The 23,604-nt window shown below is 37.2% G+C and overlaps 1 protein-coding gene across 1 annotated transcript; it reads right to left on the bottom strand.

Annotated features, from left to right (window-relative positions):
* Positions 1-9,187: 9,187 nt before the first annotated feature.
* Positions 9,188-22,981, bottom strand: Il22ra2 (interleukin 22 receptor subunit alpha 2). The gene is made up of 5 exons (XM_026391913.2): positions 22,921-22,981; positions 21,344-21,479; positions 18,576-18,754; positions 10,224-10,393; positions 9,188-9,337 (listed from the first exon to the last, which is right to left on the bottom strand). Exons 1-5 carry the CDS (start codon positions 22,979-22,981, stop codon positions 9,188-9,190), a joined length of 696 nt encoding a protein of 231 aa, XP_026247698.2.
* Between the last annotated feature and the right edge of the window lie 623 nt (positions 22,982-23,604).

The raw sequence follows: 23,604 nt of genomic DNA, 5'->3' as shown, positions 1-23,604 counted from the left end.
GCCAGAATTCCATATCCTTTGCCTTTGAAGAAGGTATCATGTCTTGCGTGTCCTTTGGAATCCTCCCTTCTGTCTCATCACCATCCTGTGGGCAGTCCATCGCCATGAAAGTGCAGCACATAGAAGCCAGCTCCCTTCTGATGCCCCTCCCTCCAACAGCTTTGATCCAGCCCGAGTTGAAATAGGCTTTTATGTTTCTAGGACATCCTGGTTTCTCATGGTTCACTCCCTCACCTGGACCCTGTCTTGAGGATGCTCTCTAAAATCCCTTTTTGTCAATGTGGATGTGTCCTTTTTATATTTTCAGTTTTATTCCCTCTCACCTTTTGAAGAAAATATGGGACAGGACTTCTGGACTTGACCTCTGGATGGGAAGAACCTTGGTTTTGATGTCTGGGAAAAGAATAACTTCTTCTCCCACACTTATCCTTGCAGGAAGATGAGGTAGCAGGTTGCACAACATTTCAAGAAAACCCTCCCTCCCATTGTTCTGACCCACTCTTCCCATTCTCTTAGTGGTTCCACTCTTGATTCATTAATCTATTCAATAAATGTTAATTGAATATTTACTACGTCCCAACTTTGTTCTAGATATTGAAGATAGAGCTATGGGAAGGAAAAAGCCCTTCATATCCTGGTTGATGACGGGGAAGACAAATAATAAACAAGACCAATGAGTAAACTATAGTTTATTAGTTTAGGTGGTTAAAGTGGTATGGAGAAAAATGAGAGATATCAAGAGTTACCAGGGTAAATTGTGATTCTAAATCAAATAGTGAGGGAAGTGTCAGTGATTAGACAAAGTGGTCCAGCAAAGACCAGATGGAGCTAAAGGAATGAATCTGTGGAAATCAGGGTACAACCTTCCAGAAAACAGCTGGTGCAAAGGCCCAGAGGCCAGAGCATTTGTATTTAAGGGAAAGCAATGAGGTCAATGTGCTGAAATGAAGCTACCAAGGTGAGTGGGAATGAATGGAGTCTGAGAGGTAATAAGAACAGGAAACAGGTCATCTAGGGCCTGGGAGGATTAGGAGGGCTTTTGCTATTAACCCTTAGATATGAAAAGTCACTGAATGTCTTAGAGCAGCAGAGTGACATGATCTGATTGTGTTTGAAGGCTCACCCAGCCTACCCTGTGGAGCCTAGACTGGAGTGAAGCTGCAGAACTGAGAGTCAAGAGGGTGGACGGAATCCCAACCAGATGGGAAATGATGGGATGAGGTGGTTGTGAGAAGCGTCATATTTTAAGGTAGGTCCAATAGAATGTATTTATGCTTTGAGTATAGGATGTCAGAGAAAGGGAGGAGACAAAGATGGCCTCACAGCTTCTGGCCAGAGCTGGAAGTGTGGAGTTGCCCCACGACCATCAGGCACTCAGAGAGCCTCTGGCATCTTGCTGAACACGGTGTGCTCCTTGCTGGGTGGTACTCAGTGTAGACGGCCAAGTGGGATTTTAACTGACAGAGTTAAACACTGTATTCTCCTAAAAGCCCACATGACAAATATTTCAAAATGCAAGCAAAAAAAAAAAAAAAGGGTGGATGTCACTGCCAGGCCTGGAGGTCCTTTCTCTGGGCACGGCTTCCGCTACCTCGGAAACCACTGCTGCTGACCCCAGAGGTCTTTTCTCCCAGTGAGGCTGCGGCCCACATGCTTCCAATGCTGCTGGTGCTGTCACAGCTACTGAGCCCTGAGGTCCAGGTAGCCTGCAGGTCTTCTCTCTGGGTGCCGCTGCCCATGCAGCTGCAGTCAATGGCTGCCACCAACACAAATGCCCCCACAATGCTGTCGCTGATATCTCTGCTGCCCTCCCATTCCAGATTGCCTGGGTGATGCTGTCCCCGCTGCCACTGTCCCACTGCTGCTGCGACCACCACCCAAAGTCTGCTGCAGGGGAGACTCCAACTTTGGTTGCACATGGCCACATCCATCTTTGGATGCAGGCCAGGGCCTGGGGGACCAGAGTACCAACAGGCTTGCTACTGGCGGCTGCCTCTGTCTGGGGACTCCAACAGGACCCGGAGGTCCAGTGTGGGGGTGCCTATGGGTTTGGCTGCACCTGGGGGTCATCCTGCTGGGAATGCTGGTGGTACCTGTCTTGCTGCTACTTCTCAGGGTCCCTCCTTTGTGTGGGTGTATCCTCGAGGATCTCTCTGCAAGTTGGAGCAGCGATGAGATCTTGGGACTGCAGTGTGGCCAAGGCTGGGGTATTCCAGCCCAGATCCATGGGATAGTGACTGGGTCTCCAAGGGCTGTCTGGACCTGGTGGTCCTGTGAGACGTCAGAGACAGGGCTGAGAAACTTTTGAACACTGACAGAGAGAGATTGATTTCCCATGGAGATTTATTTTATTTTATTATTCTCTAACATCTCTACCTTATTTGGAGCAGGATGTTTTTTATGCATGAGTGTGTGGAGGATGGTGATATATGAATGGTGTTTTGCAGTTTTGTTGTATCCTTACATTTTAAATTTTTTCTATTGTTCCTCTCACTTGTCTGTTTTCCTAGATTCTCTTTTCACCTTTTCTCCAACCAACAGCCAATCTCTGTCAGTTCCTCTTCCGCTCTTCCAGTGAATTTTTGCTTCTAGCTTCTCTCTTCCTCCCTCGTGAACATCATGTACTATGCTACTTCTGTTCTCTCATCCATCATTTGAAATTGTAAACTGTTTTATTAAATTTTCAGTTTGTGAGGAAGCAGTAGATGCCTTAGTGGGAGCTATTAGGTTTAAAGCCATATTTTGTTTACACTGGGTGCTATTGATATTGGTCTCACCTTTAAAGGCAAAGTACTGGAAACGTTCAGGGACAATGTAAGTCTATAGGGTAGAATCTGTATTGCCTCAGATACACACTGCTAGATGGGAAAACACAAACAACATGAAAAGACAAGGGAACAAGGTGCCCCAAACAAACCAAGATGCTCCAGAAACAGAATCCACTGACAGTACAGTAAAAGAAATGTCCAAGAAGGAGTTTAGATTTTACATAGTTAAGCTGATCTGTGAAGTAGAGGATGATATGAAGAGTAAACACAGAAAAAATACAGGAAGTGAAAGATCATCACAATAAAGAATTAGAGAAGATTCTTTAAAAAAATCAGAAATCCTTAAAATAAAGGAATCAATAAACCAAATTATAAATTCAATCAAAAGCATCACCAACAGACTAGACCACATGGAAGACAGAACCTCAGGCAATGAAGACAAAATACATAATCTTTAAAATAAAGTTAACCATACAGAGAAGATGGTAAGGCTGAACAGAACTTCCAAGAATTATGGAACAACACAAACAGACCAAACTAAAGAGTTATCAGTATAAGTGAAGGAGCAGAGATACAAACCAAAGGATTTTTTTCAATGACAGAATATCAGAAAATTTTGCAAACTTGAAGAATAAAATGGAAAATCAAATACAAGAGGTTTATAAGACCCCAAATGCACGAAATCACAGCAGACACACACCAAGACATATTATAATGATAATGTGTAAAATATAGAATAAGGATAAAATCTTAAAGGATGAGAGAGGAAAAACAACAACAACAACAACAACAAAACAAATTACCAGGGGGAAATCAGATCTCAACTGATTTCTCAATCCAGACCCTCAAAACTAGAAGATTTTGGAATAATATATTTCAAGCTCTGAAAGAAAATGATGCCAACCGAGAATTTTATGTCCAGGAAAATTAAGTTTCAGGAAGATGAAATAAAAACATTCCATGATAAAAAAATTAAAAGAATTCACAACTAGAAAGCTTGCACTACAGAACAGTCTCAACAAAATAATCCATGAGAATGAAGTGAAAAAAAAAGTGAAAATGAGCAAAGGGAGGAATTACACTAAAGGAATAGTCAACCAAAGGAGAAACTAAGTGAATTTTAAAAAAAGAAATAAACAAAATGACAGGAGATACAAATCATATCTCAATAATAACCTCGAATGTTAACGTCCTAAACACATCAATCAAAAGACACAGACTGGCAAATTGCATTAAAAAACAAGATTCAACAATGTGCTGTCTCCAAGAGATTAAACTCATAGGCAGAGACATCCACAGACTGAAAGTGAAAGGCTGGGGAAAATATATCATTTATATGGATTACATAAACAAGCAGGAGTACCCATCCTCATTTCAGATAAAGTGGACTTCAAGCCAAACTTAATCAGAAGGGACAAAGAAGGACATTTCATACTACTTAAGGGGATTATGTATCAGCAACACATAACAATTGTAAATATTTATGCTCCTCCCCAAATGGAGCATCAATATATATGTCAAACAAACCCTTCTCAATTTCAAGAATCAAATAGATCATAATGCAATAGTACTAGGTGACTTTAACACACCGCTCACTAATGGGTGATCTTCCAAACAAAAACTAAATAAAGAAACTATAGAACTAAATAATACAGTCAATAATTTATATTTAACAGACATATATAGAATATTTCATCCATCAACAAGTGAATATGCTTACTTCTCGGCAGTACATAGCTCCTTACCTAAAATAGACCATATCTTATGGTACAAAGAAAATCTTGGTAAATACAAACAAACAAACAAACAAACAAACCCCCAAACGGAGATTATACCTGCATTCTATTATATCATAATGGAATGAAATTAGAAATCAACAATAAAAATAAAACAGAGAAACTACTCTAAAAAATGGAGACAAAATAATACACTATTGAATGATGAATGGATAGTAGAAGAAATCAAGGATAAAATTAAAATTCTTAGAGTAAATGAGAACACTGACAGAATATACAAAATTTCTGGGACACTATGAAGGCAGTACTAAGAGGAAAGTTTATTGCATTGAGCTCATTCATTAAAAGAATAAAAATTCAACAAATAAATGACCTAACATTACACCTCAAAGCCCTTCTACCAAAAACTGTAGAAATCAAAAAATATAAAATCAGAGCTGAAATAAATTAAATTGAAACAAAAATAATTGAAAACATTGATGAAACAAAAAGTTGGTTCTTTGAAAAAAATAAATAGATAAACCCCTAGCCATGCTAATGAAGATAAAAAGAGAAAACTCAAATAACTAAAATACATGTTGAAAAACACTTCTGAAATAAGAAGATAATTAGAAACTATTTTGAAAATTTATACTCCAATAAAATAGAAAATATTGAAGACATAGACAAACTTCTGGAGACATATGACCTAATCAAACTGAATGAGGAGGTCATACATGATTTAAACAGATCAATTTCAAGTAAAAAAAAAATAGAAAATGCTATCAAAAGCTTACCATTCAAGAAAAGCACAAGACCAGAAGGATTCTCAGCCAAGTTCTACAAGATATTTAAAGAACAATTAACATCAATACTCCTCAAAGTATTCCATGAAATAGAAAAGGAGGGAACCCTTCCAAACTCATCCTATGAGGCTAAAATCACCCTGATACCAAAACCAGACAAAAACATCAAGGAAAGAAAACTTCAGACCAATATCCCTGATGAACATAGATGCAAAAATTCTCAACAATATTCTGGCAAATTGCATACAAAAATATATTAAAAAGATGATGCACCATGATCAAGTGGAGTTCATCCCAGGGATGCAAGGTTGGTTCAACATACAGAAATCAAAAAGCATAATTCATCATATTGATAGACTTAAAAACAAGTATTATATGATCATCTCAATAGATTCAGAAAAAGCATTTGACAAAATACAGCACCACTTCATGTTCAAAACACTAGAAAAACTAGGGATAGTAGGAATATACTTCAACATCATAAAAGCTATATATGCTAAACTGAAGACCAGCATAATTATAAATGGAGAAAAATTGAAACATTCCCTCTAAAAATTGGAAAAAGACAATGGTGCCCTCTTTCACCACTTTTATTTAACATTGTCCTTGAAACTCTAGCCAGAGAAATTAGAAGAAAGAAATTAAAGGTATACAAATAGGTAAAGAAGAACTCAAACTATCTGATGACATGATTTGTCGATGACATGATTTTATACTTAGAAGATCCAAAAAATTTCACCAGTAAACTTCTACATGTTACCACATGTAACAAAATGAAATTAAACCTCTATCTCTCACTCTGTATGAAACTCAAAGTGAATCAAACACAAAGTGAATCAAAGACTTAGGCACTAGAACAAAGATCCTGTCCATTCTAGAAGAAAAAGTATGCCCAAATCTTCACCATGTTGGCTAGTTTCTGACTTCTTTAACATGGCCCTGAAGGGCAAGAATAAAACCAAGAATCAATAAATTGGATGAATTCAAACTAAAAAACTTCTTCTTATCAAAAGAAACAATCAATAATGTGAAGAGAGAGTCTACAGATTCGGAGAAAATATTTACCAAATGCACAAACTAAAAAACTTCTTATCATCAAAAGAAACAATCAATAATGTGAAGAGAGAGTCTGCAGATTGGGAGAAAATCTTTACCACATGCACCTCAGATAAAGCATTAATCTCTAGGATATATAAAAAATTCAGAAAATTTAACAGTAAAACAAACAAACAAACAACCAAAAACAAAACAAAGCAAACAAGTAACCCAATCAATAATTGGGCTAAGAAACTGAACAGACACTTCACAGAAGAAGAAATACAATTGATCAACAAATATATGAGAAAATGTTCAACATCTTAGCAATTAGAGAAATGAAAATCAAAACTAGTAAGGTTTCATTGCACTCCAGTAAGAATGGCAATTATCAAGAACACAGACAAGAATAAGTGTTGGTGAGGATGTGGGGGAAAAGGCACACTCATACATTACTGGTGGAAACGCAAATTGGTTCAACCACTGTGGAAAGTAGTATGGGGATTTCTCAGAAAACTCGGAATGGAGCCACCATTTGACCCAGCTATCCCACACCTAGTTTTAGACCCAAAGGTATTAAATCAGCATACTACAGTCATATGGCCATGTCAATGTTTATATCAGCTCAATTAATATGGAACTAACCTAGGTGCCCTTCAATAGATGAACGAATTAAAAAAAAACAACACAAAATATCCCCCAAAGTGGTATAAACACACAATGGAATATCACTCAGCTTTAAAGAAGAATGAAATTATGGCATTTGCAGGTAAATGGATGGAGTTGGAGAATATCATGCTAAGCAAAATAAGCCAATAAGCCAAAACCAAAGGACAAATGTTTTCTCTGATATGTGGATGCTACTTCACAATAAGGGGGTGGGGGCATTGGGGAAGAATAGAGTTACTTTTTATTAGGCAGAGGAGAGTGAAGGGAAGGGAGGAGATACAGGAATAGGAAGGAGGGTAGAATGAAACAGACATTATTACATCATGTACATATATGACTGTATGACTGATGTGATTCTACAACATGTACAATCAGAAAAATGAGAAATTATACCCCATTTATGTTTGATATATCAAAGTGAATAGATGCATTCTACTGTCATATATAACTAATTAAAACAAATACAATTTAAAAAATTAAAAAAATGCAAGCAATTTTTTTAAAGATTTATTGAAATAATAGCACAATACATTACTAACATGATGAAGAATGTGACAATTGTTATTTTTCAGAATATTTTGTAATTGCCTAACTATGCTTAACTGCTTAGGTATGAAAAAAAGCAAAGCAATTAAAATTAAGATAAAACTTGATGCTACTTGATAACTTTCACAAAGCAACCATAATTTTTTTTTTCTCAAAAGTCAGCCTTCTTAAATGCTGTTGGCCACAAATAATCCCTACTCCACACCCACCCCATTGCTCCTATTTTTTCTCCTCCCTAAGAAGAATAAAAGGCAAAAAATAGCCAAGTAATAAGCTAAATATAAAAAATAAAATCCACAATTCAAAAACATAAAATTCTTTTTTTTCAATCTCTAAGTCTATGCTCCTGAGCATATGGAAAAGCAATGAAATCAATCTCTAACTCTTTTTCTTCTATTCCACCCCATGCATTTCTGAATAATTGAAAATCCATTTATTATTGTGACTAATTGTATACAATCAGGAGTACTAGTTATAAGGTTTTATAATCACATTTGGCACAATTTTTTATAAGAAATTATTCAAGTGTTCTCTGATCCACACCTCAAGAACTTAGCCCCGAGTGAAGATGACTTTATTGAGCTTTAGGCCACTGGTCTTTAGAGGTGTGTGTGTGGATGTGTGGTTGGAGGACTCTGATTATCCCTATAATCTCCAAAAGTATCCCAAACAAAATGACCACCATCTGTGTGCCTTAGATTCAAGCCAAGCTCTCTCCATGGACTCTAGCGAGTCCCAATCACACCTTTATTCATAAGATCCTCCACCAGCAAGGATGAAGGGGTTTTCAGTAAGACACCCTTTGCCAGGAGGGTTGAGCTGTTATTGTGGTCCAAATGGGGAGGTAAATTTCCTTTTTCTTTTTGAGAAATATTACACTTAATTTTGGGAATAAAGACATATTCTTTGAAGACAATATTAAAACCAAACCAAAACAAAAAAGAAAATCTTAATGTAATTACACGTTAATTGGGGGAAATTATATTGAGTGGACCTCTCTTGATGTTTAGATGTTATTGTTAATAATCTAGATATTAATCCAGAGATCATGAGTATTTTTTTTTCAAAAAACTGTTCTTATATATACAGAACAGGACTTAAAACAAAATTTTGGTCATTAAGTAGAAATATTTCATAATAGAAAATAAATATAGAAAAAGAAATGCATAGATAAACATTTGTATAAAAATGTTAAATTGGAATATCTATGTCAATTTAACTGACTCAACAGAGTGAAAAATGATTCTTAAGGATTGTTTCTCAGCCTGTAATTCTATTTTCAAAAAATTCATTCAATACTTTTATTAAATGCCTACTATTCTTTGGTTCTTAGATTTTGTTTTGCTGTTTTAGGAAAATGAAGATCATTTTTTAGGATGTTACAATCAGAAATAAGTTTCTGTATTTCACAGAGCCCTTTATTCTTTACCTTCTTTAAATTCTAATTTTTGAAGGGTATCAGTCAAATTTTGTTCACAAGTGAAATATTAAGAAAGAAACAATAGAAAAACAAAATAAGTGTCTGAAATGTAACAGTGAACATTGCTTAAAGAAAACATGGAAAAGACTTTCAATAAATTCTTAAACATGAGCCTTCCCATCCTCAGAGAGCTTTTGATTTCCATACTGCGGAGCACTCCATAATCAGTCATGGGGTTCCCACACACCTCTCTTTACTTCTCTGACTTCTTCTGTCTAACAGGGGCAGATATATTTCAGCCACTACACAGTAGCCAGAGTGAGGCGTGAGAGCTTCAATTTCAGCAATACCATTAGCCCCTTCATATACTTGTTGCTCCTATTTTCAAGGGGAAGAAAAAAAATCATAAGATAAATGATTTCCAGTGAGTCATGATAAGCTCTACCTGTGTTAAATTCAGTTAGCTGTCATGGTCACCCTAGTTGATGGGTTGTAGGGTTCCTTCTTAGACACATCCTCCTTCCCCAGAGTCCTGGGCTGCAACTTGGTAAAGGAACTGGTCCAGTGGCCAAGTAGCTTCTACCCGAGACTTCCCTGAGGACTGTTGATGGATTAGCTCGACAGAGTCTCTTTTTCAAGAATTTAAACTGTGAAGTGAGAAGAATGGTTTCCTCTTTCTGGTTGTCCATGAGATTGCTTGTTATCTCCTAGTAAAACTCCTCTGCTTTTGCATTTCAGTGAATTTGAACAGGATTTTTCTTCCTTATAATCAAAGTAATCCTGTCTTAGATGGACACCCCCCAAAGAAACATTCAGTTCATCACTAAACCCAAATAAAGGCACCAAATGATGGATTTTCTAATAGCAAAATTGGTACAAATGTATTGTGCTGTGAAAAAAAGCTACTCAAGTAAATAAAGCATATAAAACCCACAGAAGGAACATCTGTGGCGGTCAAGTGGAATTAAATATTGTCAATACCAGTTTCTACAAGGAAGACAAGCTGAATGAAAGGGCACATAAGCACGCACATACACACACACACACACACACAAACATACTTGTACACACATGCACACACAGAAATTCAAATGGTTATCCTAGCACTGATTCCTTCTCAATGAAGGTTAAAGTGAGAAAGAACAAGAAAATAAAAGAAAAAATAGAGGAGTGAGTAGCAAAAGACAGGAAAATAATACAGTCAATGTGTTAGTTGTGTGAACAAATTAAAAAGTCTTAAACTTATCTGTTCATCCAATCTTACCTTTTTCAGTGAACTTTTGATTATAAAAACTCGGTATAGTAGGTTGTAGTAATTTTCCATTGATATATTTTTTCCTTTTTGTTCTTTATATGGCAAATGTGGGGCATGGAGTACCACCCATGAAGACCCATTTATTTGGGTTATGTTTACAACTGGAGGATCTATTTTCACTGGAGAAAGAATAGAAATTTTGACAAACCACTTAGAAAATGAAATTTTACATGTGAACACATTATGCATCCTGACAGATCACTATTGCATTCAGAAACCTGGTGGAGGGAACACAACACAACCTGGATATGATTTGATTTATGTCCATAGTACAGTTCCATGGAGTAACTGGTCTTTTTAATAAATGAGATTGGATCAATTTGGAGGGAAAATCTTATTTTTCTAAACTACTAATTTGCAAAATCAAGTCTGGTTGGATAAAAGCAATAATTCTCAGCAACTACAACCTATAAACCAAATTTGGCCTGTTTGTTTTGGTAAATAAAGTTTCATTGGACCATAGCCAAACCTATTCATTCTCAAATTGTCTATAGTTGCTTTTGCACCACAATGAAAAGCTGAGTAGTTGCAATACAGACACACGTGGCCCACAAAACCTAAGGTATTTCCTATTGGATCTTTTATAGAAAATGTTTGGTGATATTTGCTAACATAGGAGAATATTTCTATTCTTTGGGGAAAGGTGGGCTCCTAAAGTACTAATGACAAAGGAAATTAATGATGAATTGGATTACACTAAGAACTTCTGTTTATTAAAATATACTGTTAAAATGATGAAAAAATTCAAATATAAACATATTTTCAAAATGACCATGTTACCAAAAGCACTATACAGATTTAATGCAATTCCAATCAAATTACCAATGACATTCCTCATAGAAATAGAAAAAGAAGTCATGAAATTCATCTGGACAAATAAGAGACCCAGAATAACTAAAGCAATCCTTAGCAAGAAGAGTAAAGTAGGCAGCATCACTATACCATGACTCAAACTATACTACAGAGCAATAGTAACAAAAACAACATGGTATTGGCATTAAATAGACTTGTAACCAATGGTACAGAATAGAGGACACAGAGACATAAACCCACATAATTATAGTTATCTTATACTAGACAAAGGTGCCAAAAAACATACATTGGAGAAAAGATAGCCTCTTCAACAAGTGGTGCTGGGAAAACTGGAGATCCATATTGCAACAGAATGAAATTGAATCCCTATCTCTCACAAAGCACAAAACTCAACTCAAAATAGATCAAGGACCTAGGAATTAAACCAGAGATTCTGTGACTAATAGAAGAAAAAGTGGCCCTAATCTCCATCATGTGAGATTAGGCTCTGACTTCCTTAATAAGACTCCTTTAGTGTAAGAATTAAAATTAAAAATCAATAAATGGGATGGATTCAAACTAAAGAGCTTCTTTTCAGCAAAAGAAATAACCTGTGAGGTGAACAGAGAGCCTACATTTGGGGGGCAATTTTACCACACGCACATCAGGTAGAGCACTATTTCTAGGGTATATAAAGAACTTAAAAATCTTACCTCCAAAAAAACAAATAACCCAATCAATAAATGGGCCAAGGAACAGAACATACACTTTTCAGAAGATGATATGCGATCAGTCAACAAATATATGAAAAAAATGTTGAACATCTCTAGCAATTAGAGAAATGCAAAACTATTCTAAGATTTCATCTCATGCCAGTCAGAATGGCAGCTATCAAGAATACAGACAACAATAAATGTTGACAACGATGTAGGGGAAAAGGTACGCCATATACTGCTGGTGGGACTGCAAATTGCTGCAACCAATCTGGAAAACAGTATGGAGATTCCTTTGAAAACTGGGAATGAAACCACCATTTGACCCAACTATCCCACTCCTAGTTTTATACCCAAAGGAATTAAATCAGCATTCTATAGTCATGTGGCCATGTCAAGGTTTATAGCAGCTCAATTCACAGTAGCTGAACTGTGGAAGCAAACAAGATGCCCTTCAATAGATGAATGGATAAAGAAACTGTGGCATATCTCACAATGGAATATTACTCAGCATTAAAAGAGAATAAAATCATGGCATTTTCAGGTAAATGGATGGAGTTGGAGAATGTAATGCTAAGAGAAGTTAGCCAATCCCAAAAAACCAAATGCCAACTGTTTCCTCTGATATAAGGATGCTGATTCATAATGGGGTTTGGGCAGGGAGCATGGGTAGATTAGACAAAAAAGGGAAGAAAGGGGAAGGGACGGGATATGGGAGTAGGAAAGATGGTGGAATGAGATGGACATCATTACCCTAAGTACATGTATGAAGATATAAATGGTGTGAATCTACTTTCTATACAACTAGAGATATGAAAAATTGTGTTCTATATGTGTAATATGAATTGTAATGCATTCTGTTGTCATACATAACAAATTAGAATTAAAAAATTTTAAAAAAGAATTAAAAAAATAAACATTTTATATAAGATATATATTATATATAAATATATATGATTATATATTCATATAAGTATGAAATATTTTGTTATACACACACACTTACTATAAATATATAAATATATGTATTTGCTATGCTTCCTCCTGCCAAAGGGTCTTTATAAATACTGCTCCATTTGTCTGGAATGCTCTACTCAACCGTTTGTCTGATTAACCCTATTTCTCTTTAGATATCAGCTCAAGTGTCACTTCTCAGAGATGCTTTTCCTGATATCCCTGACCAAGTCCCTCCATGTCTAGACTTTCAGGACACTGTACATCATTCCCTTGCACCATCTGCCACAGTTATTGTTTTATGGATGCATGATTATTTTGTTAATATTTGTCATCCTTATTAAACAGAAAGCTCTAGAAAGTAAGGGGTAAGGGACTTCTCTGTTATGCTGTGCTTGCCATATTTCCTCTGGAACTTAGTAAAATGCCTTAGTAGAATGCCTGGAGTAATTTCAGAATGAACAAAGGCTGACAGTAGTTTACCTCATTACCATATCAGACCTAGTCCAAAAGTCCAAATGCATTTTTTTATCTTTATTTATTTATTTGTTTATATGTGGTGCTGAGACTCAAACCCAATGCCTCATACATGCTAGGCAAGCGCTCTACCACTGAGCCACCACTCCAGCCCCAGCCATATGCATTTTTAATTCAATAAATTCTGGGCTCAGATAATATTGAAATTATACTGAGCATCAAATTCTATTTTTAACTTAAGGTTTTTAAAAGTCTTGCTTTGTCTCCAGATAGACAACAGGAATCAAAATTTCAGATAATATTTTGCAGGTCAAAAACAGGTCTCCAGTGAGCCAATGCATACAGGTGACTCATGATCTTGTATCACAGGCTCTGCAAACATGTTGCCCTACGATCTGAAAAGCATGTTTCTTAAAAGAGGTTTTTCAGAAAGACTCAGGAGCTGTGGGAGGAGAGGGCCAAGTTGGAGGATGAGGAGAGCCAAGTGGGCAGGGCTCCTCAAGATTGGTTCCTGAGAGAAGCTGCAATTTTAACTGTTTTAACTGACTGAATTTCTTATTCTTTACCTATTAGGCCCTGGCATAAAAAGACTTTTAAAACCATGTCCAAAACTTTTTTCTTTTCTTTTCTTTTTCTTTTTTTTTTAGAGGGTAGTCACATAGAAAGAAACTAAACCTTTCTTAACACTATTCAAATTTAAACAAAATAGTGCCAAAATCTCCCCTCATCTCAACCAATGTATTTCGTTATTCCTACCTGAGTAGCCTAATTGATTAGACTGGAGAAAGCTTTGTTTGATGAGTCATTTGACTGGAATCCATTTCTAGACTTGCACATAGTCATCCAACCACTCTGAAATTCCCCTCAGCTGGTGTAAACCAGCTTCCTCATGCAACCACCTTTTCCTCAACCAGGGAATTGTTGGTTGAGTGCCTTGAGCTTGAATTTCAAGTTCTCCTAAGAAACCATGTACCAGAGACCACATATTGGTTTGCTCAATTCCTGTTTCTCCTGTCTGCTAATTAGAGAGTTGGAAAACAAAATACACAAAACAATAAAATAAACAACACAGCAAAAGAAAGAGATGTTTTCTGAATTCTATTGCATCCAGCATTTTTGACATGACCCAATTAATTTGGATTTAACTGGACATCACACCAGTTAGAAGAGGCCTATGGATGGACCCCTCAGTGCTATTAATCCAAAACTCTTTGTCACCAAGGGATCTCTGAAGTAAAAGCATTTGCTGAGTCATTATAGATGCAGAGTAAAATACAGGGTAAACCATAATGAAAAAAAGATCTGGGTCAATCCTACAACTATTAGTAGCAAGCTTAGGTAGCAGGTAGAAAATATCTGCTAGATCTAAAACTATGGGTATTTTTGTAAACTTAGGGGAAAGGAAAGTACTGTTTAAGTTGAGCCTACATTGGTTATAGGTAAAGGGGTGGGACTATTTGAAGTGGTGATAGCTTTGGGATGGGAGGGCAATCCACAAGAAAAAGTAATTGTTGCTTCTAGATTTATTGGTGTGAATAGTCTAGAAAGACTACAGGTAACAGGACACTGTGGCCCAAGAGACTGGTTGGTCTTGATGGGAATTGGTTCTAACATACATTGAAGAATGTAATGTTGTTCTTTTCAGTATATGATATTGATTAACTTTACCTCTTTTCTCTTTCCATGCATTCTCTGGACCTTTATAATTAAATTTAGGACATCTCAGTAGTTTTCTTTTATCAGTATTAAGATCTAGAATGTTAACATTTTGGTGTCCATATGAAAGCAAAGCAAAAAGCACCTACTGACAGGAAGTATTTAAATAAAAGGTCTACATAACTATGGAATTGCAAAGGTCCCATCATAGCCAAAATAATCTTGAGGGTGGGGGAACAAGGTAGGAGGGCTCACCCGTTTCAATTTCAAAACATAATACAAAGCAACAGTAATCAGGACAGCATGGTTCTGGAAAAATGATACATTTATAAATCAATGGAATAGAATTGATTCTGGAAATAAACATTTTTCAACTTATTTTCAACAAGGTTGCTGGTATCATTCAAGGGAGTATGCTAGTCTTTCCAGTAAATGATGCTGGGACAACAGAATTGCCATATTAAAAAAATAACATTGAATCCTTACCTCACATCATACTTAAAAAAAAAAACAACTCAAAATGAATCAAAGACTTAGAAGGAAATACAGGATAAACAATAATGATCTTGGATTTGGCAAGGTACTCTCAAGTTTGACACCAAAAGCATAGTGATCAAGAAAAAAAAAGCTAAATTGTATTTCATCAAATTAAAACTTTTATATTTTAAATGACAGCATCAGGAAAGTGAAAAGAACCTCCAGAATGAAAGAAAATATTTGAAAATCACATATCCAATCAAGGACTGGTATCCAGAATATAAAATGAGCTCTTATAACACAAAAATAAAAAGACAAATAATCAAATTAAAATTGGGTGAAGGATCTGAATTCATGGTTCTCCAAGGGAGATAGATAAATGGCTAATAAGTATAAGAAAAGTTACTCAACATTCTAAATCACCAGGTTAAAACCACAGGAGATACTTTTTCATACCCTCTAGGATGGCTATAATCAAAACGACATATAGTAAGTATTGCTAAGGACATGGAGGAGTTGGAAACTTCATACACTGCTGATGGGATGAGAACTGGTACAGTCTGCCAGATCCTCAAATAGTAAAATATAGTGTTTATCATGAGACCCAGCAATTCCACTCCTACATATATAACCAAAAGAAACAAAAATATATTCCCACATGAAAACTTGCATTCATGAATGTTTATAGCTTATTATTCAGAACAGCCAAAAGGCAGAAACAAACCAAATGTCCATCAACTGAGGATCGGGTGCATAAATAGTGGGACACCCACATGATGTAGTATCATTTAGCCTACAGGGAATGAAGCATCCATGCATGCTACATCACAAATAAACCTTGAAAACTGGATGCTCACTGAAAGAAGCCAGTCACAAAAGACCACATAGGATTCCACATGGAACAGGAAGCTGTATAGTGCTGGCATGTAGATCAGTTATAGCTTAGAGCTGGGGTGTTGAGGAGATGATAGAGAGGTGATAGCAAGAGGCCATGGTTTTTTTTCTTTTGTGGTGATACAAACGTCCTAAAATCCACTATAGGTTGATGATTATACATATATGTGAACACATTAAAACTAATGAATTTTATATATCATATGGGTAAATTATAAGGTCTGTGAATTTTAATCTCAATAAAACTTTTTAAAATACCTAGGAAGGCATGGTGACAGCCTATTTCCCCCAAGTGCCATCATTACTACTCTACGGATTGAAGAACAAGATGGTGTATGAAGTGGGTAGAGGCCGTACAGTCCTTGGTTTATAGTGGTTTGACTCATAATTTTTTTTTTGACTTTCCAGTGGGGTGAAAGTGATACAAATTAATCAGAACCTATTCTCCAAATGTTGAATTTTTCTCCTTTTCCATGCTAGTGAAATGCCCAGCAGCCCAGGAGCTGTGCTTCCCATTCAGCCCTGTGACCACGAGGGGAAACAAACTAGCGATCCATGGTGGGCTGTACTGATAAGCCATTGTTAGATTAGGGGCAATAAATGCAGTTTTATGATATTTTCAATGTACAGAGGGTTTATCTACCACCTGTTGAAGAGCATCTGTATATAAACTCAACAATATGAACTTCTCAAAAAGGTTGTGATGATCCCGCTGAGTATACAGCTTCCTAATAAAGACCAGTGCTGAACAGAGGCACACTCTGGTGGCTGTTATCTGCCACCTAGTTGTAAGCAGACTTTTATTTACTTATTTATTATGTTCTGTTCCCACTGGAAGGGGATAAGAGGCATGGGAATAGACACTTCTAGTGTAATAGTCTTTATTTCAGTTTTTCTTTACTTCTTTCATGCTTTTTATCAGAAGATTCCTCTCTACCACAGCATGCCCATGGATGTAGTGAACACCTTAGTCATGACCATATCCCCCCATGATACATTGCTTAAGACAAAGAAATCCTTAATATGGAAGAAGTGAACCAAAGTCTCATACCCACAATAATATTTGGCCTTACCATATATTCCACCACTCAGAAATTCCTGACTTTATAGGAAGCTGAAATGGACACCTGAATACTCAGTTGGAAAGACACCTTGTAAGGTGGTATTTGAATTGATATCAGCTCTAAGCCTGTGAGCAAAATAAGGTGCTATGTCTTTCTGATCTAGGATACAAAAGTGGAAGTGAGAGGGGCATATAGTGAACAAACCATAAACTTTTTGTTTCTTGTAGGCTTGACCTTTAATTCTTGTGGTTTATAACAAGAATAATTTCAAGACCTGGAAGCAAAGGCTGCCTCCCAACCATTTGAAGCTTCTTGTACTATTCAGCCAATGAAAGGAAAATAAGGTCCTTGCATTGTCTGATTGATTCTGATGATCAAGGGAAACAGAGTTGATCTGAGCACAACAGGGTCAGGTCATGCCTGGCATCCTCTGGAGGGCCTCTCAGGGCTTTAATATTTGGTGATAAAACTAATGTAAGATTATGTCAGTTAACTAACACCAGAAAGACTGAAAGAACTCCTTATTGTGAAAAAGTAAGTGCACATTGAGTTAATAATGTGAAAAGAAAATATTAACTACAGCTTCATGATTCTTTGCAACTGTGAGAATTGTGCTAAATACCTGCATTTTCTTTCCTGGTTTGTTATACAGACAATACTTGTACATTAAGAGTTTTAGTTTTTCTCCCTCCCTTTCCACTAACATTTTATACAAGGTCTGTTGGTAATGGCTTATTTTATATTTTACATCTTAGACTATACTATATTATTCTGTGATTATGATTAAGCTAAAAGAGAAATAAACATCACCCAGAAATGTATTCCTAGAGAGCGCTTTTGTCTCTCCTTTGGGGGAGGTGTCTAAAAAATCTTTGTTTCCTCAAAATAAAATTCTTCTCCTGTAGGCATTTTCAGGAACTTAACTCTCTTATTTGGGGAAGTGTTGGACAATATGGCTTCTTTTCTGCTCTCTAAAAATACTTTTTCAATAGAAGCATCAATCTGGCAACGTGTGAGAGGGAAGGCTCTATAGTCAGAGGCAACAGGGTTTGAATCCTGATTCTGCTAACCCACACTGGGAAACTTGAGCAAGGACTGAGCCTGGTTTCCTGGTCTGTGGGATCAGAGTAATAGAAGATATCCCTAGATAGTTCAGAAAACACGATTAAATAAGACCAGGGCTAGACCTCCACCTAGCAGAACCTGGCCAAGCCCTGGAGGCTGTTCAAGGGCAGAAAGAGCAAAGGCAAAGAAAGTGCATGGGAAGAACTCACTTTCCCACCAAGGAAAGAAGCGCGGTGACAAGCTCCAGTCGGAGTAGCGCCCAGCAGAGGCCATCCTCACCCTTGCGTAGTAAGGTTCCTGCAGATTCGAGGTTTCATTGGTAAGGTCACAAAAGAGTTCTGGAGTCCCCCAGCAGTCCTCTTTATTTTGCCATTGTCTCTGGCCATACCTGGAGAGAGGAAAAGAGCAAGATCTGCATTTCTTTTCTTCATTAAAGGAATCTTCAGGGTTTTTTTTTTTTCCCAGTGTATTAATTTTTTAGAAAGCTTGAAACCTGTCCTCTAATATTAGTACCATTGTGAACACTTACAGCTATCTTTAAGAATTTTTAAAAATATTTGTTAGTTGTAGATGGATATAAAAATAAATAAATAAATAAAGGTTTTTATATGGTGTTGAGGATCAAACCCAGTACCCCACACATGTTAGGCAAGCCCTCCACCACTGAGCCACATCCCCAGCCCCAAAAATGTTTTAAAAATTCTTGTTAAGTGCTAGCTTGGTGAAAGACGAATTCAACCTTGACAACTTCTGTATCACTAAGGTAAGTGTGTGTGTATAAATACTGAGCAGTATTCTGATGTATGGATAAACTTCCATTTTTAAGTAGTCATCCTCCACATCCGTAATGCTTCTGAGGTTTTAAGTATGTGGCTTTTCTTCCTCTTCTCATCAGCTTGCTAGTGAGTAACACAGCTGAGCCTGAGAAGTTGATGCACTTAGATGATGCTTACTGAATGCACATAGCTTATATCTTTATTGACAATAGAATGGAAACAGTAGTGAGGGCTCCATGGTGAGCCCTGTGAGTAGCGGTTGGAGAGATAGAGGCTCCTGTACAAAAGGGTGGTAAGGCCAAGAAGCAAACAGGTTGGCTCAGCCTGAGGCCAGGGGATGGGTAGGCTTTACATCCTTACCAGTCACAAATCTCCTCAAGAGGTGATGGTCGGGGAACAGAGCAGAAAGTGGAGGCCAGAGAGAAGCCTCCCCAAAATATTTGTTGAAGGACTTGGAATCTTAACTTTCTAGCTATATAATGAGGAATATTGCTGTTCTGTCTCTTCCTAATCTATACAATAACAGCAGTCTCATTACAGTAGGATTAAAACAGAACCAACATATGGAGCACAATTTGATATTTTTTAAATTGTTGTTTATTGATGAGACCTTGTGTTTGGTAGCTGAAGTTAGGTGTCAAGACCTCTTTTTTAGGGGCTGGGGATGTGGCTCAAGCGGCCCGGGTTCGATCCTCAGCACCACATACCAACAAAGATGTTGTGTCTGCGGAGAACTAAAAAATAAATATCAAAAATTCTCTCTCTCTCTCTCTCTCTCTCTCTCCTCTCTCACTCTCTCTTTTTTTTTTAAAAAAAGACCTCTTTTTAAATATAATATCTCATTTTTACCACATCCCAAATGACACAGATATTAACAGTAGACCCACATAAATTGAATGCAACAAAAGTGAAAGTTTTCCAAATTATAAATCTGCATTGTGCTGTTGAAAATAGCACAATTAATTCATAGAGATTAATTCTATTTATAGCACAATTCCTATGGAGTCAGGAATGGATCCAGGTATTCTGAGTTCTGAAATTTATATAAGCTTGGGAGCCCTCTTAAAGACAAAAGAATCACAGACTAAAAATTCTTCCATGAGGACTTGAAATTTAATCTTCATTAGCTTCATGGTAAAAATAAATAAATACATAAATAAAAGTACCAATTTCTAGTTTCTATATGCTGGAATTTTTTTACAACCTCAATTGTGCATAGATGTAATTTTTTTTTGTAGTGGAGAACCTTCTATTGTAATGATTTTTACATCTTACAATTACTACACAAAGTATTTAGAGAAAAGCTGGAGCAATTAAACACCAAGAAACTTCTGGGGATATTTTTTCTGGAATTAATTGATAGGAAAAATCTGTTCTAGGACTTATCCCATATTGGAAAACACAGATGTATTTATGGAATAAGAATTGCTACCTTGATTCATGTCTACATCTGATTTTCTGAATTTCTGATGAAAAAATGCAAAAGTTGTGATGACCTTCTGTCTCATGCTCAGCCAGCATCTCGAACTGTGTCAAGGGAAGAAGAGCCTCAAAAACCCACAGGGAATACACGAGTGGGAAAGCCTGCCATTTCCAAATCAAGATGGTCTGTTTCTAAATCTTGATCCAAGAAAGGAGTTTATTATCTCTGGGTGTTGGCAAGGATCTTATAAGATTACCTTAAAGATCACAGGGAGAAGAGCATGCGTCAGCCTGTTCCAGTATGTGTTCATGTGTACAAGAGTCATCAATGTTTGAAAATAATTTTCTAAATAGTGAACCCACTTTTAAAATGGATTTTTAGATTAAGACATATTATGCACTCATCTTAATGTTTACCACAGGATCGTTTCAACTATCAATGGTTTTCCTCGAGTACTGGCCATGTGCTAAACAAGTAACTTTCAACATGCCTTTGACAAATGTCTATTGAGAGCTCACCCTGTGCCAAGCACCTTTGTGGAGTCAAAGTCTCTCGGTGCTGTTTGCTAGGCTGTAGCATCTCCCCTAATGACTGCATGTCATCATGCATTTCAAGTTCCCAGACAGCTTTCACGGAAGATAAGTCACCCTACCTCTGCTTCTTTTCAACCCCCTGGAAGCCCCTCAGATGAAAGCTTAGATCCTAACACCCCATTGCATTCCAGAACATGCTGTCCCTGTGGCCTTCTCTGCTAGGGGAAGAAGCTCAATTTACTTACATTTTGTATTGCACAAAATAGGTACTGTTGTTGCCAGTAAGTGCCTTCCCACGCTGCCAGTGCAAAATGTTCTGGAAATTTCGGGACTGAAACTGTACCTTCTGAGGCTTCAGAGAATCACGGGCTGGCAGAATTCCTAATAAAAAGAAGAAAAAACACTGAACATGACTCTGAACACTATTGTTATTAATAGTAGTTTTTACTATAATATCTGCATCAGGGTTCCCTAGTCACACTAAGTGTAGGTGGCCCAGAAATCAGCATTTTTGACCCTTCAATGTGATGATTTTGATTCATGATATAGTTTCTTTTCTTCTTTTTAATTTTCAGTTCTGGGGGATAGAACTGGGGGCCTCGTGCATACCAGGCAAGGTCTCTACTCTCAAGCCCCATGTGAAGTTTCAGAATGATGTGCTCCAGACTATCAAAATGTATGAGATATTCTTCCACCTACTCCCCAAGCTGTAAGGGAAATAAATCTCATTGAAAGATTATGGCCCTTCATTTCTTCCAGATGGAGATGGGATTTCATGACTGGGATGAATGCTCCTCACCAAGGCCACATGTTCACCTTGCTAGGAGCCTCTTTCTTCCTCCCTCCACCTCCTCCTTGTGACTGGCATTCAGTGAACATTGAGCTGGCATTCATATGAGCCATCAACTAAAATCAGGCCCTGTGTTCGAAACTTGTTAACTCATTTAATTCCCACAGCCACCAAATGACATAGGTATTTTTATTACAACCTTTTCAGATGGGGAAACTGAGGCCTAAAGCAAGCCCAGCAAGATGCAGAACCAGGGTCATTTTGGTAGCATGAGAATTCCTGGGAAATGAGTTCTTGTTACTAAGGCCCAGAGAAATAGTATATGCTAATTCATAGATTTCTGGAAGAGAGAGCTTTGAATTACTTTTATGTATCATTCCTGGACAACTGCACCTTCATGGGAATTTTCTTAAGCCCCTGACACTGAGAGATACCCATGTGTTGACCTGGGATTCCAACGGCCTTGCTCTCAAGTATGTTGTGGTAATAACTCTTGGAGGGTTCTCTGTTAACATCAGTAGTGAATTCTCACAAGTTGCTTATGGTCCCTATTCTGTGCCAGGCACTGCTGTATGGAAATTGGCACATATATTAACTCATTGATCTTCACAATGACCTTCAATCCTCATTCTACTGAGGGGAAAATTGAGGCACAGGTAGTAAATGGCAGAATTGAAATCCAGACTCTGACATTCTGGCTTAGGAGGCCTGGTCTCATCATCACTAAGCAACAGTGTCCCTTCAAGGCAAAAGAAATTTTAAAGAGAGAGAGAGAGAGAGATGCATGCACATTTGTTCCAAATGAAGTTCCTTGTGCCCAAAACAGTGCCTCCTTTTAATAGACACTCCTTAGGTACCTATAGAGTTACTCATGTCGTACATAGAAGATCACCCCATGTCTGCTCTGACCATTTAATGACTTAAAAAAGCCAAAATCTTTACAAAACCCAGAAAAATATCAATGTCATCTCTGTCTTTTGATCAGATTCAGATGACAGAGATTGGGCAATTAAGAAGAAATGAATCACTTACCTTCTCCACCAGTCAGGAGGAGACTGACCAGGACACCTAGAAAGCAATGTTTTCCCCTCATGGTCCAAGTGCGACTGGTCTGGCAACAATGTTCCCTTCAATGAGAAGACAACTCATCTCAAAAGAGGAAATTAACACAAGCAGGCTGACCATCCTTTTTTTCAGGCTGTTTCCTTGAAGCAATTAATTTTAAATAAAATGAAAATTTTATTTAAAATTTTATTTAAAATTCTCATGCTTTCATTTTAAATAAAATGAAAGCATGAGAATAACTTCAAGCTGGGTGCAGTGTTGCACCCCTGTAGTCCCAGCAATTGGAGAATCTGAGGCAGGAGGATGGCAAGTTCAAGGCTAGCCTGGGGAATTTAGTGAGACCTTGTGTTAACAAACAAACAAAAACCCCCCAAACAAACAAAACCCCAACCAGCCAAACAACAACAGCAACAACAAAAATATACCATACACCAGGCGTTGGGTTTGATTTCCAGTACTGAAAAAAAAAATTAGTAAAAAAGATAATTTGCTATAAGTCACATTTGGTAGAAGCTTGTTTTTGTTGGAGCTTTGCTAGCAGATCCTGAGGGCAGGGGCAGGGACTTTGCAAGTTACAAGGAAGAGAGGCTGACAGGGACCAGGATTGGGCCAACAAGTTGATTTTGAATAATGTGCTTCGTGATTACAGCT

This window comes from Urocitellus parryii, chromosome 8 (genome assembly GCF_045843805.1).
Source record: "Urocitellus parryii isolate mUroPar1 chromosome 8, mUroPar1.hap1, whole genome shotgun sequence".
Lineage (NCBI taxonomy): Eukaryota > Metazoa > Chordata > Mammalia > Rodentia > Sciuridae > Urocitellus > Urocitellus parryii.
This window is presented reverse-complemented; position numbering and strand designations above follow the sequence as displayed.